The sequence below is a fragment of the Phodopus roborovskii genome, unplaced genomic scaffold (assembly GCF_943737965.1).
Source record: "Phodopus roborovskii unplaced genomic scaffold, PHOROB, whole genome shotgun sequence".
Lineage (NCBI taxonomy): Eukaryota > Metazoa > Chordata > Mammalia > Rodentia > Cricetidae > Phodopus > Phodopus roborovskii.
In genome coordinates this window covers 6,039,919-6,060,639 of record NW_026126443.1, presented here as the reverse complement: position 1 = coordinate 6,060,639, position 20,721 = coordinate 6,039,919, and the positions used below count along the sequence as shown (strand labels likewise).

Sequence of the window (20,721 nt, the reverse complement as noted above, 5' to 3'; positions counted from 1 at the left end):
AGAAATGTCAACCGTTTTTAAAGTTTTTACATACCAATTCTAAAATAATGCATTAAATGTTAATGTGTTCTTTACTAAAATAACTATTTACCAAAGCAAAAACTATTTCGTGAGAAAAGGCACATTGCTGTGTTATTTAGGCAATCTCCTAAATCTCCTAAACATCTAGCTTCAGACAGGAACAGCTAGCTGAGCTCCTCACTTGTTTCAATCTCTTACAACACTGGAAGTCACAGGACCTGGGAAACTTAACTGTACACTCACAAAAGCAATGAAAATATGAATAAACTCTGAATATCATTATGAAAATGATGAACTTTTACACCATTTGACAGGGAAACCCGTGAAAAGTGAACCACACTTTGAGAACATCTGATTAGTCAATACTAGATAATAATCAGATTTCGGATATGTATAGTAACAAAAACGTAGTTCTTTTTTAATCGGAGAAACAGTATCCCATGCTGATGCTCTGTTCTTCAAACAATGACTTGGACTTAGAAACTCTCAAAGATTTAGAAAATCAGCAATCCCTAAGAGGTAAGACAGTTATCCTTAAGCCTTCCCAATTCACCTGCTGGATGAGGAAAGGCTGCAGATAGTAGGGCGGCAGTCAAATAAATGCCTTACCTCAAAGACAGTCAGAAAAATATAATGGAAAAGTGGGGTGACTTTAAAAGCCGTGAGAGACAGGAAATCAAACACTGCTCATTGGTCACATGGTTCATGAAACTCAAGGTTGTGAAAACCCCACACGGTTCAGATGCTGAACTATGCCAAATGACTGTTACCTGCACGTAGCACGTCTCCAGTGACTGAGAAAACGCAAAACCACCCACTCCAAAGGTTTAACGCGTTAGCAAGGTGCTAGGTCCCAGCTGAGACGTTCTGTTGAGGGGTCTGCATCATTTCCCAAAGGCTAGGTCAGAGTCGGGGGCGGGGGGCGGGGGGTCTGTACTGAGAGGTGGGCCGCCCGGGATTCAGGCATCCCTGTCCTCGGCCATCCCGCCAGTGACTACGCGGAACCCAGAGCGCGTCAGGCCCCTTCACTCACCTGGCCGCTGCTTCAGCGCCATCACCGACACCAGGTAGTGGGCGATGTCAAAAAAGGGGAACATGGACGTGCGGGAGAAGGTCAGGGTCATCTCATCCCACATGACGACGACAGACCCCGCGAGCCCGAGCAGCCGCGGCTGCCGGTTCCCCTCCCGCGGCGGGGTTGGGGGAGGGGCTGGCCGCGCCAGCTCCAGCCCTGCGCGTGCGCCCTGGAGCCCAGGAGGTCGGCCAAGGGGCGGGGTCCTTAACGGGGGCGTGGCCGGAGCCGGAACGAGAGGCGGGGCCAGCTATTACTGGCCTTGGGTGAGGCTTGGCCCTGGCTCTCCTAGTAAAGGTATGGCATCTCCCCCGTGATGGTCGATGCCAACTGACCTAAGGGGCGACTCTCAGAGTCAGATTTCTTTATGTAAACGGATGCCATCCCCCTTTTATTAAACAACCACGATGTAGCTCACTTTGTTACCTACTGAAAATATGAAAAATAAAACAGTAATGCTTTATTCATAGCCTCATGAAACGCGTTTTCCCAGGGGAATTTTTTTTTAAAGGAAGCACAGAATTTCACAAACCATAAAAGTATGGGTGCCCGCCAGACAGTAGTGGTGCACGCCTTTAATCCCAGCACTTGGGAGGCAGAAGCAGAGGGATTTCTGCGAGTTCAAGGCCAGCCTGGTCTACAAGAGCAAGCGAATTCCTGGACAGGCTCCAAAGCTACAGAGAAAACCTGTCTCAGAAAAACCAACAAAAAGTATGGGTGCCATGCCAAGGCAATTGGTTAGGAAAATGAATAATATATTAAGAGCTGGTCTGCAAATACTAAGAGATATTTTTGTTAGAAGGAGAATGAAGTTAGGAAAAAAGTTTTAAAAAGAAGAGTCTTTCACAATAAAACCATGACGGTGTAAGCTGTTGATCATTCGCTACATTGTATTCAATCTTGTTTACCAAAAACCCTACCATTGTGCTAAATTGGGTCATTCTGGTGAAGAAGATGGGCGGGGCGCTGAAGTTGCAATCCAGCATCTAAAATTTATGGGAGGAGTCGAGGGAAATCAGAGTGTACTCACTGATCCAAGACAAAAGGTAGTTAATGTGGATCTTAAGGGCGGAGATCCAAGTAGGAAAAGACTGCCCTAGACGATGCAAACTCCACTTGCAAAGGCAACAAAAACAGCCAGGTTTACAAAAACAAGGAAAGGGGCAATCTGGGAAAACTGGTTGCAAAAAGAACTTCAAATAAAGGAAAATTAGTCTGGGTAGGAAAAAAGTGTGAGTTTGGTGTGTCTTTATCTGACATGTCAACAGATTGTGTAGTTACCTGGAATACATGACCACAGGAGCTACAGAAGAAACAGGTAGAGGTGACTGCTCTAAGTATTGCTGCAAAGAGCAATTCACTGTTTTTCCCCTGAATTTAACCTTTGATATTAACTCATTTAGCAAATGTTATCTACATACACGCTTTGTACCAAGCACTGTGTACCAGAAGCACTGTCATAAAAACTAGGTGCATAAATTCTAAGAAAATGGTAATAACTTTCTGTATTTGGTAACCTGTCAAGGAACAATGGCCTTATTAAAAGTTTTCTATTTGCTTTTCTAAGCAAACACCTTCTATACAGAAACATTTATTTTAACCTCTGGCACACTTTGTTATAAAAATAATAAGATAAGGAACACTCAAGCTTTTATCAGTTCTTTTCACATGTTTTAGAGGTTCCCTGATATTTATTTCACCATACAAGTGTAAAAGTAAGCTTGACCACATCCACCCAGCACCTACAGACACTGTTTTTATGATCTAAAAGAAGTGAATTAGTAATGTCACACACACACAAAAGTTCTATCCAGATTTTGTATGTGTCTATTGTATTTGTTTCTGGTCACCACATAGATTATTTAGTCAAATGAAGTGCCACATAGTTGAGGGGAAAAAAAGGGGGGGGGAAGATGAAGAATAAGGTAAAAGTAAGGCAAGATTTAGGAAAGATTGTCTGGGAGCATCCAGACCTTTCCTGACTCAAACTCTTCAAAGCATTTTTTTTTCTTTGTAGTTCAGAAACACGTGAAATTAGTATATTCTAAACCAGATTTCTCAACAGCGGCACCACTGGCATTAGAATGGAGCAATTCTTTTTGATTTGGGACCACCCTAGGCATTACAGGATATTTAGTAGTATGCCTGGTACATGCACACATGCACACACACACACACACACACACAACAAACACACACACACACACACACACACCAATTGTGATGATCAAAAATATCTCCAGACATGCACAGTCCAGAACTACACTGGTAAATGCATAGAGGTGTGTTGGAAAATGTGCTTCTGTGAATACAAACATTGTGGTCATGCCATAAAATTAACAAGCAGATTAATTCTAGAACTACTCTCATAACCTATTTTGCTTCAGCTTGCTTCTGTTTCTTCCTGGTTCAGTGTCTCCATACTCAGCATCACAAACTCACAAACAGCATTTCCTTTCCTGCAATACTGCTTTCTAACCACTGAGTGTCATTCCTTTCACTTTGGGGAATCGTGTGTGTGTGTGTGTGTGTGTGTGTGTGTGTGTGTGTGTGTGTGTGTATTTAAGAGCCATGAATAGTACAAGGAAGGCACTGATTGCACTTCTAAACTTTAGCATGCTAGATAGGCATTTTTGTCTATGTTCCTAAAATTTTTACACTTATTTATTATGTGTGTGGAGGCATGTATGTGTAGAAACATATGTACCTCATCATGTATATGGAGGGAGTCAGTGTTACCTTCCACTATATGGGTCCCAAGTATAGAACTCCAGTCCTCAATCTCACCACCTCATCTAAAGTTATTCTAATAGCCACTTAATAACTGCTCTGTATCAATTACATTATAATAAGAAATGATATATAAATGCATGTGCTTTGAATTTAACCTTTTTAATGTTCAGAATTACAAAGGAAAGTTAATTAGAGAATTCTGGTCACACTCAAAATATCTACCACTTCCAATCAGCCCAATGAGGTTTCACTGACTAAGTCTGTCTGAGAATTCACTTAACTCTACTCAGTATGTATTTGATAATATCTCTGGTGTTATATCTGGAAAAATATGACCATGCTCCTCATTTCTTACACTTGAAATGAAAAATGTTCTCTGAGTGTCATTCATACCTTTAGTATAAACTATTATACTAGAACATTCATACTTCTATATAAATTACTAGTCTAAAACTATTCTCCAGCTTACCTAAGTAAAAACCTGATGTCACCAAAGAAAGCAGTGTTCATCAGAGTCGAACTACCAGTCAGTCACCAGTGCAGTAGCTGCCACTCCTCCATGGTTCTCAACCCTTGTAGCAATCTCTCTCTCATCAAGACTAATAGAGATCATTGAGTTTATGAGTTGTTAAAATTGGGACATGGACCGAGAGAGACACTTGAAGGAAATAAGAATATTTTGGGGCCCAAAAGATGGTTCAGTGGGTAAAAGTCCTTGATGAACAAGCCTGATGACGTGAGTTCAGCCCCCAGAACCTATAGTGACAGAAAAGAATCAACTGCCACAAAAAGTTGTCCTCTATAAGGGACCTCTGACAGTGGAACCAGGATGTATCCCTGGTGCACGAGAGGACTTTGGGAGCACATACTTCATGGAGGGATACTCCCTTAGCCTAGAGACAGGAGGGAGGGCCTAGACCCTACTCCAAATGACTTGACAGATTTTGATGATCCCTCCTGGAAGGCATCACCCTCCCTGTGGAATGGATGGGGAATGGGATGGGGAGGGGGTCAGGAGGCATGGGAGGGAGGGAGAGGGAACTGGGATTGATATGTAAAATAAGATAAATAAATAAATAAATAAATAAATAAATAAAAGAATTTGTCCTAACCTCACCATGGCTGCCTTAGCAAGCATGAGCCTGTATGTGCATGTTCCCCACATACAACAAAAACAATAATAATAACAATAATGTGGTAGTTTGAATGAAAATGGCCTTTTATAGGCTCATAGAGAGTGACACCTAGGAGGTGTGGCCTTGTTGGAGGAAATGTGTCACTGGGAGTGGGCTTTGAGGTTTCAGATGCACAAGCCAAGCCCAATGTTACTCTCTCTTCCTGCTGCCTGCTGATCCAGATGTAGATCTTTCAGCTACCTCTCCAGTACCATGTCTGCCTGTGCACCACCATGCTTCCAAATGTGACAATAATAGACTAAACCTCTGAACTATAAGCAAACCCAATGAAATGTTTTCCTTTATAAGAGTTGCTGTGGTCATGGTGTCTCTTCACAGCAATACAACCTTGTCTGAGACAACTGATGATGATGATGATATGTAACACAAAAAATAAATGACCCAGAGACTGATACTTGGGTTCAAACATCAAGCTGAAGGTCAGAAAACCAAAGTAGCAGGCGACTACCTCGGGTCACTAGCTCTTGCCACTACCTCTCCTCAGCTGCCTCTCCTGAGACTGAATGTCTTCCTATCCTCCTTGACCCTGATCCTTCCTATCTTCAGTGTAGCTGGAGGAAAGGAAAAAGACTTCTGTGGTAGTTTGGATGTATTTGACCCCCATAATATCATAGAGTGGCACTATTAGTAGGTGTGGCTTTGTTGGAGTGGGTGTGGACTTGTTGGAGGAAATGTGTCACAGTAGGGGCAGCCTTTGAGGTTTCTTATGCTCAGGATACCCCACAGTGTCTCAGTTGACTTCCTGTTGCCTGCAAGATGTAGCAGTCTCAGCTCCAGCACCACCTCTGCCTTCCTGCTGCCATGCTCCTGTCATGATGATAATAGACGGAACCTCTAAAACTATAAGCGAGCCCCTCAATTAAATATTTTCATTGTAAGAGTTGCTGCCATCATGGACTCTTTTCACAGCAATAACTAACTAAGACAACTTCCCAGCTGGTAAGTATTGTTATAGGTTTGGTTTGTCTTTTTCTTTGAGTCTTGTTTTTGGTTGTTGATAGCTTTCTTAGGTGGGTGCAGTGCTAACTCATTCACAGAGTGTATTTGTGTGTTTGCTGTTGATGGCATAGACCTCCATGTACCAAGGTTTCTTGTTGTCTACAGTCATAACAGATACCACACATGATCCAATATGTGTATCCTCTGTGTATTAGATTAAAAATTAAATGTGGCTTGCCCAGCCTCTCAGTAAGGGATATATTTATTAAAATATTGGCAAGTTAAATGGAACGGGAATTCTGTTTTCAGCTTCTGAAACTAAGTGAAGAAGAATAAAGGGGAAAGACTGCTACATCCACCCTCAAGATCTGTTATAAAGCTGCAGGAATCAATAGTAATAATTACAATAGTAATAATGAAAGGACCGAAAATAAACCAATGAGGGGAAGATGTAATCGCCCTGATAAGAGAGGTCTATGCCCTTGCCATGAGCTGCCATCTTGTAACCATGAGGGAAAATAGCATGTAACCAAATATATCAGTTATGCCTTTCTGACCTTCTGCTGTGTGAGAGTAAATAATCCTTTATCTCTTTAAAGAAAGTCTGGGTGGGAGAAGGGACACACATCTTTCCTCATAGAGAAGTAGGAAAGCAAGCACTCTACTTTCTGAATTCTCTTCCACAAAGTTCCCTGTAGCTTTCCCACTGCTCAGACTGTTGGTTATGAAGATGCCAAGATGAGCTGTTAACTTTATTCATCCTGCATAGTCAGGCTAGCTTCTCAACTTAGAATGTGGAAGAAGCATTTTTTGTCTTAGGGCTCTAAGGAGAAAGCTAAGGAAATGAGTACCAGTTAATAGCTCCTATTAACTGACAAAGGATGGAGATGACAAAAGGTTGGAAAGAAAATCCATACATAATGTAGCTGGGTACCCACAAGATGCCTATGATTTGTATAGGTGGCTTGATTTACCCAGCACACCAGCAACATGAACAAAATAAGTGCTTAATGTTTGGGCAAATGAAAAAACTCCTACATAGGAATTCATAAAGCTGTCTGGATACAGGCAAATCCTTCAGAAAATGGGGAAGTTGAGGCATCTGTCTTCAGCACCTGCTTCCTGTTCTGTTGTTTTCCACATGGTATCATTTTGTAGATCAGGCTAGCCTGGAACTCACTTATGTGCACCTGCCTCTTCCTTCTGAATGCTGGGATCCAAGGCATGCACCTTCATGGTCAGCTCTTCAGCACCTGCTTCTTAACTACTGTGTCTCAAAACAGAAGAAAACTGATCCACTTTGCGTAGCTGTAGTGTGAAAGCAGACAGAAACAAATCCTTTGCGTTCTCACAATGAGAACTGGCTATCAGAGTCAACAGGGTCTAGAAATAGACCCTGTGAAATTGCAAGTACATTCTGACCCCTAACAGTAACAAAGAGAAATCATTCCATTGTAAGCTGCCCAAGTGACAAGTAGCCACAAACACATACCCCATTGCGTGTGGGTGCCCATAAAGATGACTGCACTCCATCTTGGCACAGGGACAGAGAGTTCAAATCTGTCCTCAGCAAATCATAAGATCTAAAGATCAAAGGTGTGGCTACAGAAGGATGTTTAGCTGTCTTATTCTAAATAACAACAGAGCTGAATCTGAGGTGTGGCTACTTCTGACTCTCAAGGCTAGAGAAGGAGAAGTTGGAGCTAAGGTGTGGTTACTGAACCATTGGAATAAATGAGGAAGAAAAGTCTGTTTGTTGCATATACATGATACTGTGTTCCCCTTTTTGAATAAGGGATATAAGAGTGGTGAAAAATAAACACATGGCATTTCAGTATTGACTGATCTGCCCTCCTGGTTTGTATTCTGTCTCTCTGTCTTTTTTTTTTTTTTTATCACCTATAGCTAGTCTTTCCCTCATCTACACTCCCCCACTCAGGTACGAACTTGGGGCCGCTCTGCTGGTTCCGATTGCTGCCCCACAAAGACAGCTTCTGACAATTACCTGAGACCAAAATAGCATAGCTTTCTTACAGAATATGTATCTATACATCACACATCTCCTAAATCGGTGTTCAGTTAGCAGAATCATCACGTAAAGATAGGTAGAATATATACTCCAAGGACCACTTCAATCACTATATGTTCTTTAAATCTTGTGAAATATAAATCTGAAAAATGTGAAAGTCTGGTAGTAACATTACCCACGAAGTTGGATCTTCTTAATGTTTTGTTTGATAGGGTTCCTTAGCTTAAAGAAACAACTAAGAAGCTGACTGCAATGGCACACATCTATGAGCCCAGTGCTCAGGAATGCTGGTGAGCTCTAGGCCAATGAGGGCTGAATAATGAGACCCTGTCTAAAACTAAGTAAGTGCATAAGTATATAAATAAATAAATAAATAAATAAATAAATAAATAAATACTATGGAGAATATTTTAATAACAGAATTTCTTACAGGCATCTAAGAAAGGGATAATTTCCAAAATTATTTAAAGTTAGAAAATCCATGCCCACCTACCCCCTAAGCAATTTATTAAACTGGAGTATAGCTTTAAAAATACTATTCACGTTTTTGTTATTTCCATTATCTCAGGTGAAAATAGGGTTAATTATAGTGTTCATTCCTCTAATAAAAATGTATCTCATCTTTCAGACGGGATCCAATGAATCACCATAGGGAAATCCTCCTCTAAAATGTCCTCCTTTGGCTCCCTGTTGGCACTACCCTACAGTTAGCAGCTTATCAGTTTCATCCTTGACTACCAAAGAACTTGGATAAAATGTCTCATCTCATGTAGCATGGAACACAGAGCTCTATCTGCAATCAGACCGGCCACTTCCTGTGTTCTATTATAGAAGGCTGTTGACCAATCTTTATAGGCCCGTCTTGCCCTTAACATAGAATTCACAGCACTGCTGCAGTGTTGCTTTCAAAATTAAGAGATAATGTGTGGAAATTGCTTGACAGTGTCAGCCACAGAGGGAATCTAGAAGTTCTTCTCCCTCTCTTTTCATATTACTAATTCTACATAACAGGAATTTTCTGGAAATAGAGAGATTAAGAAGCAAGTGCTAAAGCCAGGTGTTTGAGTCTTCTACTTGCTAACAAAATGACTGTGGGAGAGTGCCTCTCCGCTTGTTTCTCATTTCTAAAACAGTAAAAGTAAACTCTAGAATCCACGCTTTTGTGGAATATAAATATAGTAATATATACGAAGAATGGTACCTAGCTCATAGAAAGCCCTCAATGATGGCCAGTTATGATGAACCAATATTTATTTATCTGATATCAAGACTGTCTGAATAATTTTACTTGCCTTAAATAGAAAATACCACATCCAAGACCTCAAACTTGTTCTCTAGTGCATTTCATCTTGAGTCCCACTGCACACCCTGGGTGCTGGGAATTACAATTATGGCGTCACATTTGCTAGGCAGGTGCTATACCATTAAGTTTTATTCCCAGCCCATTACCTGCTTATCCTGATGGAAACAATGAGCAGACTAATTACTGCCTTTAGGCGCCTACATACTTCTGAATGTTCAAAGAAATTGTCTAGGGCATGGTGGAAAGATAGCTTGGTGGGGAAGGTAGAGGGCCGGAGAATCCACGTAAAAGCCAGACAGGTTCCGTGGCCACCTGTAATTCCAGGATTCAGGAGGCAGAAATAGGGGTTTCCCAGGACAAGTGCTGTCTAACTAGACCAGGCCCACTCTGGGGTTAGGAAGAGACTCTGTCTCCATAAATAAAGTAGAGAGAAATCCAGGAAGATATCTTCATGGACACACATGTGCACATGCATTCAAACATGTATACACACATCATGCACAAAAACAAAAATAGTCTATAGTGCTCCAAGAAAATGTATGGGGTTTTTTCCTTTATTTTCTCATTTTTTTCATTTGTTTTTTATTTTATTTTTAGTGTTAGTTAATGATAATTATTAATTCTCCAAAACAAATAAGGATAATTCTCTCTCTGACACTTAAAGTTGACAGAGTGGCTTTGAACGTGGCATGTTCCGGAGCTTTTCTGTATCTCTCTTTCACATTCTCTCAGCTGGAAGTCGTGTATGCTAAAAATAGAACTTGTTTGAATGCTTAACATGGCCTCTGATGCTCTCACTTCACCCAACCTTAATATGACCAAGTAAAAACAAAGATTAGCTAGGGAGTGTTCTAAATAAGGGGACACTCCTTTCCCAGCTAAGAGACAACTGGGCACCAGTTGTTGCAAATCCATAATGAGAAGAGAGGCTGAGGATAAAATTAGACATAGGGGTATGGAGATTAGCTATTTAGAGGGGGTGGCAGGCAAGTCTGGTCAGTTAGATCATAGCTGAAACTAAGACATCTATCCTAAACCAGATGATGTACTGTGTATTGGCTTGGGTAGAATGTGGTCAAGCATTGCCCAGGCAGAAAGGTGAGGGAAAAAAAATCAAGCTGATAAAGCAAAAAGACAGCTCAGAGACAAGGAAGTTTGGCTAGAACTGAGCAGGGTTTTCTTCCAAACAGGTAAAGAGTTGAAAAGCATACAAACAAACCACCACAATAAAAACATCCACTTAGCCTCCAAAATAAATTTGCTGTCCAAAAGATACCTTCCCTCTTTCTCTCTTCCTCTCTTTCTTTCTCTCTCTGTCTCCCTCTCTCTCACACACATACACAAACTCAACCATGTAAATTTTAAATGATGAGTAAGATTAAATGAAGGTGAAATATGATGTAACAACAGTACTCATACACTCATACGTGAAATTCTCAAAAATAAAATCATTAATCTTAAAAGGGAAAATGACATTAAAATTACTAACTTTTCATTATTACCTTTAAAAAATATACTTCTTACACAAAACAGATCAGACCTTTTATAAAATGATAATAAACAAAAGTTTTTTTTTGTTTTTTTTTTTTTAAGGAAAGTTGAACACACAAAAAAGCAAAAGAATGTTAGCAGACAAACATAAAGGGGGTATCCAGTCATGGGACATACACAGGCACAGGTTCCTCAGCACAATAACAACAGCAAAGAGGCTGCCAAAACAGCCAGTAAATACATGAAGGCATGCCGAGAACAGATAGCAATTCTGAAAATACAATCTAAGCTGTAATGGGAATCCTCGGGCTGGTGAGATACCTCAGCAGGTAAAGGTGCCTGACATGCAAGCCCTGCCTTCCATTCCCACAACACACATAGCATGACAGGCAACAACTGACTCCACAAACCTGTTGAAACTTGTTCTCTAACCTCAGTGGTGCACTCTACACATGTGCATACCCATTGCGCGCCCTCGCACGCGCGCACGCACACACACACACACTAATAGCTAAAAGTGTAATAGGGATGCTTTTCAAAATGACTAAAATGAAAAGGAAAGATAATAGCAAATACTGGTGAAATGTAAGACACTCAAGCTCACTAATGTGGGAACCAATTCTATTCTTGAAAGTACCTATGTTGTGTGGGGGGCAGAGGGGACTTAAACACATATCCATGGCACCATTGTTCATAACAGCCCCAAACAGAAAATAACCCAAATGCTCATCAAAAGTAATGCAGATGAATACATGGTACTGCAAACTTTAATACATATGGCTATACAATACTCTATGAGGAAGAATGAAACAGTGTGGCCCACAGTGACTTCCATGAATCTCACAAACTGTGCTGAAATTAAGAAGGGAAAGCTTTAAAAGTACATTCTTCACGAGCCCTTGTGTACATAGTTTTAAACAGACAAAACTGAGCTATCCAAGGCCCAGGAAATAAAGTGCTCATCTTGCAACTGTGAGGACAGGTGTTTGGATCCCCAGAACCTACATAAATGTAATGTAGGTGTGGCAGACCACCTGTAATTAATTCCAGCCCTTAGAAGGCAGAGACAGGGGATCCCCAGTGCTAGCAGGATAGACTAGCAATATTGATGAGCTCTAGGCTCCTGACATCAACCTCAGGTCTCCACATGAATGTGCACACACGTGTACACATACCTATACACACATGCATGCACACACATGGGAATACCATACACACATAAATATTCATTTAAAAAAAAAAAAAGAACATAGTCAACTAAGGAATGCTGAGAGCTAGAGAAATAGTCTTCCCCAGGGAAGAGCCCATCAATTGGTTATTCGATACCAATGTAAAACATACCTGCAGCCAGGTGTTGGTGGCACACACCTTTAATCCCAGCACTTGGGAGGCAGAGGCAGGCATATCTCTGTGAGTTCAAGGCCAGCCTGATCTACAGAGCTAGTTCCAGGATAGGCTCCAAAACAATACAGAGAAACCCTGTCTCTAAAAACAAAAACAAACAAACAAAAAACATACCTACAAGTATACAAGTAACACTGTACAGACTGAGCAGCCTATATTTAGGAATATATATGCATGTACATGTACATATATGCAAATAATGAAAAAAGGCCATGAATTTGAAAGAGAGCAAGGAAGAATGTAGGAGAGGGTTTGGAAGAGAGAAAGAGAAAAACAAAACAACAACAACAACAAAAATCAGACAAGACCAATCTTCAGACTGGAAGTCAAGATTGTGATAGCTCCTTGAGGCAAGAGTGGAGATCCTGCCCTTTAGTTCTTTGTCATAAAATTCGAAGGTTCACTTTATAAGACTACTTAGAGTTGCGCTTTCACCTGTTTGTGTGCTCATGTGTGTCAAATATATGTTTGTGCATGTGTGTGGAGGCCAGAGTGCAAGCCAGTTGTCGTTCCTAAGATGCTGCCCATCTTTATTTTGAGACAAGATCTCTCACTGGTCTAGAATTAGGTAAACAAGAGAGGCTGTCTGGCCAGTGAGCCCCAGGGATCTGCCTGTCTCTGCCTCCCCAGCGCTGAAATTGCAAGAGTGCAACACCTCGCCTGGCTTTTTCACGTGGGTTCTCAGGGAACTCAGGTACTATCACCTGCAATGCAAGCACTTCGCCAACTGATCTATCTCCCCAGCTGAGTTTCACTTTTATGCAATGATATGTATATTCTTTGAAGTATGTGTACTTGCATTCTAGCTCTTTTAATTTTATATGCCAAGCAGTCTTAGTAAAAGAGGAGTTAAGATCTTCTAACAAACTTTAAGCAGCATGGGGCTTGGTAGGCAGTCTGGTCTTGCCTAGGTTGGGGTTTGCTTCTGTTTTGCTTTGTTGCCCTGAAGAATCCTGGAGTAGTACAAGCCAGGGAAGGAATAAGAGCCTGCCTAGTTCATGTTTAAGTATTTGTAACTCGCTCAGAGACATTGTCATGCCACTGGCTCAAAGATTTCTTCTCAAACCCTCAGACACCAGAGCTAACCTGCTGGTCATGTCTGAAATATACTCTCCTATGGAGTATGGTTCACAAAGAATTCTCTCCAGAACAGATAAGGCTAATAGCAGTCAAGAGTTCCTCATTAGGTGATCTTGGATCTTAAGAATGTGCAGCACTGGGTTGCATAGATGCCTCAGCAGTTAAGAGCTCTTGCTGTTCTTCCAAATGACCTGAGTTGGATTCCCAGAACCCACATAGGGTGGCTCACAGCAAACAATAACTCCAGTTCCAGAGAATCTGACATTCTCTTCTACTATTCATGGGTACCTACACACACAAACACAAACACAAACACACACACACACACACACTTTTTAAAGTTTACATTAAAAAATAAATAAATCTTTAAAAAACAATTATCACTTACTGTATTTTTTTTTAAATAGCCAGAGGTGGAGTTGCTTGGAAGTCTAAGGGGGTGGTTGGTTCTATATCTGTTGTGGAGCCCCTCAATTAACATACTTTTGATATTGTAAACTCAGCTAGCACAGCAAGGAAATGAATAATTCTCCCGCAGCTCAGGTTTTACTCAGGAAAAGATATAGTGGGCAGGGAATCTCTAGATGCAGCAGAGCCCTATCTCTGCTTATAGGCTGGGGTAGCTATAGTGCAGAAAGGGGTCAGGGTATTGAAAAGTTTCCATTTGGGGCCAGTAGCTGACCATTTTGAGGGGTCACCAGTGAGTAGTTGGTTAAGAATGTCAGGCCTGCATAAACATCTCGCGTGACTGAACATCATTTGAGGGACATGACTTGAAGTCAATTACAGTGAGAAGGCAAAAATCTAGGAAAACAAGTCACCTACATTCTGGAAACAGAATTATGTCAGTTTTAGCAATTTTATCTCAAATGGAAAAAGTTTACAAAATGGTGTGACCATGGCTAACACATAGGACAAAAGCATTCCCATTCATCCTAAAAGGGTCAAATAAATAAGCTTCTAGTCAGTCTGGTATTTGAACAACCATAGAGTTCCAGATGTGCTAGAAAATACTGGCTGGGAGCTGATATGTGTGCTACACCAGAATAAAGGCTGGGTAGCCAGGGTGCCTGAGGTGAGGCTCAAGTTTTATTAAGCTGTTATTCTCTATGGCTTTTAGACCACATGCATCAGCAAGGATGGAGATGAGAGAATACTCATCCTCCTGTAGATGGCCATTCAGAAGTACAATAGAGAATGATCCAATAATTGGATGAAAAGATGACCATCACTCCATTGCAGCCCACATAGACTTCTGTGAAATATTTGTGAGGAAGGGCCACACAATAGCATCAGGCATCTAGTCAACAGACATCTAGATGAAAGTCATCCCCGGGTTCTTGGAAATCTCTTCTTCATGGCCACACTGAAGGATGTGTGAACATTGTATTGAATAAAACGTGCAATCATAGCGGAAAGCATCAGATGTGTGAGTTCTGGGAGGACTGAGCTGGCAGTGTAAATGGACACTGAGAAAGGGCTAGGAAGCAGCTGGCTGGACACTACAGTGATGATCCCATTGTGTAAGCCTCTGTCTGCCCTCCCTGGATCTGAAGTGGGGAATTTTTTTCAGGAGACCCCTAGTGAACCACGTGGTAACCAAGTAGGCTACTAAATGTATGAAATCTCTCAGTTCACTGTGTGCCCATTTCCAGCTAAATAAATACAAGGCTCTGGTCTGCATCTCTTGTAACATACATCTCCTAAAATCTCAAGTCCATGTTCATGAACAGATTAACCATTTTTTATTAAAATTAGTAAAAATAATTGTCAACAATATTATTCAATGGACTCTTCAATCATCCATTCTTTTCTGAAGATAGGGTCTCTCTATGTTGCCCAAGTTGGCATTGAACTTGTGATCTTCCAGATTCAGCATCCCAAGTAGTTGGGATTTACAGACCAGCATGCCTGATATGATGAGCATGCTTCTGGTGCTCCTCTTTGTATATCTAACCACAAGAGCTGGCCCCCAAATATCCCATATTAGGAGCTCTCTGAGGTACACTGATCTGCCTATTGGGTACGTCATAGGGCTGCTGGTCCATGACACCTGCGCCTTCTGAGGACTAGGCTCAGAAAGCAGGAGTTTTGTTTAATCTTAGTTGTCTACTTGACTAGATTCTGAATCACCATGGAACCTCACCTATAAATGTGTCTATGAGAGGTTCAACAGAAGAGGGAAGACCCATTCTGGATGTGGGCACTACTTCCATGGACTAGAACCTCAGAATGAATAAAAGAAATTGACAGAGCACTAGACTCACCTCTCTCTGTTTCATAACTGTGGCCCTAGTGTGACCAGCCAGCTCATGCTCCAGCCATCATGCCTTCTTCCTTCAAACCATGAGTCAGAACAGCGCTTTCACTATGCTTTTTTTTTTTTTTTTTTTTTTTTTTTTGCAGCAACGAGGAAGGTCACTAATGCAGCAAGGCATCTCGGATTATTGAGAAGGTAAAATGCTCAAGGACTCCAGCTACAAATGTGTAGAACATAAGAGCTATGGCTTAGGGTGATGACCAAAAAGGAAAATTGAAACCTTGCAGCTAACTTCTGCAGCACCTCAGACACATGCATCCTTCCGCAAACATTTTCACATGAAGGTCAGTGGCAAGCCTACTCAGAAGAATTGGCATGAAATTGGCAGAAAGCTAGCCACAATGCAAGTTAGTGGTGCACACCAGTTCAGAACTGGGTCTTTGTGAAAAGCGAGGGGTGGTCACAGAAATGAGCCCCCTGTGTCTCCATAAAAGCCAGCAAGTACACTGTGGGGGGAAGATAGGTGTGGTATCTTTCCTCACCTATTGTTACGGGTCATGGTGGATATGCTTACGACTAAAGGCAGGTCAACAGGAGAAAAGCTTAACAAAAGTAATCAAACATTTCAATGGGACAAGAGCCTTTAAAAATGAAGACCCAAAGGCCCAAAGGACCCGGCCCATTTTCATATTCTTGCTTAATGAATTTGTAAAATATAATTTTACAAAAAGGCATTATCTAATAATAACAGGTTTAGGGCGCAAGGACACTCTAGCAAAGTCAATCTACCTGGATTCTTCTTGACCCCTCTGTCCTCTTGACAGAGCTATTCTGTCTCTCTGGAACAGGGATTTACCCTAGAGGCTGATCCTGAGCAAAACACCCACAGCTGTTTGGTCTTAGCTTCGGCATCCTGCCCATTCCAAGCTGACTCATAACCCCTTTCTCCTTCCTGGTTCTTTTTTTCTCCCAGTATGTACATAACAGCTCTTAGGACACACTGTGCTGTGTAAGCAGGGTGGGGAGGAATGGTCATATCATGTTCTATTCAGATTCACTAAGTCCTGGCTTTGAGGAGCATTGGGGTGTATACAATTCAAAATAAACAGCCTGAATAAATTCAGGAAACCTTTTCTGATTTAATAGTAATGTCTACTGGTAAGTCTTATAAAAGATCTAAGTATTTTTATTCAAGTTTATTTAAAGTATTAGGTTTTTAAATCTAGGCGTTCCCTGTTCTCATGAAGAAGCCATCTATTTCACAGAGCTGTGTCTGATAACTGGTTTGAATTTGGTCAAGGTGGTTGTCCAGCTCCCAAGACTCATGTTCAGTGGCCCTTAGCCCTTGGTTTATGGTAACAACTAGACAAACAGATGTGGATGGGACACTGAAGCCTGATACAACTGCATTCTATCAGGAAAAGGAAACCACCCATAGCAAAATCCACACCAAGGTTGTGTTCCAAATCTCATTCATATTTAGAGTGCATATATTCAAACTAGTAACATAAGAAAGTATAGATTTATCTTAGAATAGTCAACCATCTAAGGAAATTAAACCTACTACAAGAAGCTGGGTGTGGTGGTGCACACCTTTATACAGTACTCAGGAGGCAGAGACAGACAGATCTCTGAGAGTTCAAGGCTAGCCTGGGCTACATAGCAAATTCTAGCCAAGCTTACATTGTGAGACTCCCTCCCAATCAGTCAATAAACAAACAACAATTACTACTTTTCAGGACCCAGGAAGACAGATTAGTCATAAAGGGCTCACTGTGGAAGCTGTAGTTCAATTCCCAACCTTCCTGTAAAAATCTAAGTATGGTCATAAGTGTTGGGGAGGTGGAGACAGGAAGATATTTAAAGCTTGCTGATCATACAGTCTAACTGAAATGGTATACTCCAGGTTCTATGAATCGATTCTGCAAATAAATAAATTAAAATAAGGTAGATGGCTCCTGAGGAATGACATTCAAAGTTACTTTTTCCTTATACATGTATGCACATACATACAAATGCACATGAACACACACATGTACACACACCACATACAAAACCAACCAAACTAACAAACAAAAATACTAGTCAAGCGTTGGTGGCACACACCTTTCATCCCAGCACTCGGGAGGCAGAGGCAGGTGGATCTCTGTGAGTTTGAGGCCAGCCTGGTCTACAGAGTGAGTGCCAGGACAGGCTCCAAAGCTACACAGAGAAACCCTGCCCCCAAAACAACAAAAAACAAGAAAACAAACAAAATACACAAATACATTTTAAAATTCTAAGTTGAATAAAGGTACTTAATTGTTGTTATTTATACTCATCTAAAATCTCGATTTCAACCTTTTGCATTTGCAGTCCTCATATAAGCAGAATCTGGGGTTATGCCACTACAAGGATGTTGTTTTAAAAAGCAGAGCATGGCGGCGCATGCCTTAATCCTAGCACTCAGGAGGCAGAGGCAGGAGGGTCTCTGAGTTTGAGACCAGCCTGGTCTACAGAGTAAGTTTCAGGACAACCAGAGCTGTTACACAGAGAAACCCTGTGGATGGGGAGGGGGGGAGGAAGAAGAATATTTTTAACCTTAAAAAGAGGAATGAGAGCACAATCATCCTGGCAAGAGTGAAATGTTGTGCAAACAGACACTTGTGTCTCTCCCTTTGTCTACCAGGTTATTAAAAGGATGGATGGTTATAAATTGGAATCCCCACCACCATGCCTTATGCTGGGAAAAGGAAAAGGACAGAGCTCCAATGTTCCCACAAAGGAGTCTGCCCTCCAGAAAGATTTCACACAGTTCCAACAACTTGTCAGACCACCTTGTAGGAGACACTGGAACCCAGAAAATAATGAGTTAACAACCCACATAGTGTCTGGGACCATTTACCTATTCATACCTCTTGCCCTCTGGCTAATCCTCACAATAGAACCTGAAAGATGGAGGTAGGAGACACCAAGGGCCTCTTTTCTGTGGCCATACTGGATACATCTTCCTCTGTCCTTTGCTTTTACTTGTCTTTTTAATTGGTTTATTGCAAATGGCAGGGCTGCCAGGGCCCACTCTCCAACCCAACAATCTGGTAACAAGGGGAGGAAAGAGAATAGAAATAAGATCTGCCTTCCTTTACTTCTCTGCATGGGAACTGATTATTGCTGCTGCGTGTATGTCACTATAACCTACTTTGGGGTTGTGGGGAGGGAGCTGTGGGGAAGTGAGTGAGTAAATGACTGATAAGGCCCCCATCATTCATTCACTTGAGGATAGTTAATCTCTTCCACTCAGTAAATGAACTGTGAATTACAAGCATCTCTCAGATCAGAAACAGAACTCAGTGAAGGATCCCAGAGGGAACAAGGACTCGGGAAAAGGAAAAAGACACATTGCTCTGCAAGCTGTGACAGGGGCAGGTATGTAGCAGTCTCCGGGGACCTGCTGAAGCTTTAGCACCCCAGGGGACAGCCAACTTAGAAACCAATTAGCCAAAGTGCTGAGTGTCAGTCAACCTACACAGCAAGAAGCCCAGAGGAGAAGAGGCAAGGCTCTGGATGAGCAGGAAACACCCTTCAGAATGTGTGTATTCATGTCTTGACCAAGAAAGGCTCTGAATAGACAGGAGTCGTCAGGGCTAAGAGTGAGCTGAGATGTTTTAAGGGGTGGGTTCTTATGGTCATTTTTCAGCAGGAGATGTGCTCACAGTATGTCAGAGTGGCAGATAAGCGGAAATAGCAGGCCCTCCCTTCCTGGCTGACAGGAAGGCAGAAGCAGGTAGATCTACAGAGTTCAAGGTCAGCCAGGTCTGCAGAGCAAGTTCCAGAACAGGCTCCAAAGCAAAAGAGAAACCCTGTCTCAAAAAAAACAAACAAAAAAGGCTTCGTTTTCACTGGCCTCTTGGATTTATTGTCTTGTTCTCAGCAATGTATCTAAACACCTCCATCACTGCAGATTTTACCTTCTCATTTGAGAACACCAAGAAGTTGCACTCTGATCTTCAGCCAAGCTTTATTTGATAGATCATAAACAAAGTATCACCACACAACACCAGTAATACCAATTGGTACTTGAGAGCTGAGACAGGAGGGTTTTGAGTTTGAAACCAGTTTGTCTCAAAAATCCATTTTGTGTACATGCAAGAGAATGGTACTCTTGACCTCCTGAGGTCAGCCTTCTGTGGGACAAGATGCTGGGAATGGAGTGGGAACAGTAGATTTAGATGAGCCCTCTTGGACGAACGGTTTAACATCTGTCTCACTTTTAGTGTTTGAAAATAGAGCTTAAAAATACCAATCTTGTTTTTGGTGCTAGAGACTAACCCCAGGTCCTCACACATGCTAACCAAGTTCAGTTTTTATCTTAGGGACACAAATACATGACAAAATAACACAAAAGAAAAACATCTAAAGGAAGAGTGATTTTATTTTTGTCTGATGGTTTCTCAGTCCATGCTTGCTCGGCCCCATGTGCTTGGGCAGGATGTCTTAGCTACAGTAGAATGGAGCAGAGACCATTGGTTTCTTGGTAGACTAGAAACAGAAGTGAGCACTGGGCATTGGTGGCACCCGCCTTTAATCCCAGCACTCAGGAGGCAGAGGGAGGCAGATCTCTGAGTTCCAGGCCAGCCTGGTTTACAGAGCAAGTTCCAGCACTGCTTCCAAAGCTACACAGAAACCCTGTCTCGGGGGTGGGGGAGGGTGGGGAAGAAGAAGAAGGAGAAGAAGAAGCAGCAGCAGAAGCAGAGACTAACTGGGGATAACTTACCTCCAAAGCTCCGCCCCCTGTACCCCAGTCATTCTGACTAGGCCCTACCTGCTGAAGTTTTCCAAACCTCCAAAAACAGCATCACCAGCTGTGGACCAGACATTCAAACATGAGCCTCTAAGGATACTACAGATTCAAACCAAAATATATACACTCTCCCACTGAATCACTCCCTGCCCTACGAATCTTATCTCAGTCCATTATGAAAATTAAGTACTATGCCAATTTTGTATATTTTGGCAAGGCATAAAATTTAATAAGAAAATAAATTGTCTTTAAAGATCACTCCTAGGCAGGGCGGTGGTGGTGCATGCCTTTAATACTACCACTCAGAAGCAGGGACTAGGGGGATGTCTAAGTTCTAAACCAGCCAGGTCTACAGAGTTCCAGGACAACCAGAGCTACACAGAGAAACCTGTCTCAATCCCTCTTACCCCCCC

At 41.8% G+C, this 20,721-nt stretch overlaps 1 protein-coding gene across 1 annotated transcript in view; it reads right to left on the bottom strand.

Moving 5' to 3' along the window:
• Positions 1-20,313, bottom strand: part of Tmem38b (transmembrane protein 38B) — a 49,476-nt gene extending 29,163 nt beyond the window's left edge. Inside the window, exons 1-2 of the mRNA XM_051187765.1 lie at positions 20,282-20,313; positions 1,055-1,299 (exon numbers count right to left, since the gene is read on the bottom strand). Of these exons, the coding sequence (XP_051043722.1) occupies positions 1,055-1,299; positions 20,282-20,313 (277 nt within the window). The remainder of the gene's footprint in view (positions 1-1,054; positions 1,300-20,281) is intronic.
• Between the last annotated feature and the right edge of the window lie 408 nt (positions 20,314-20,721).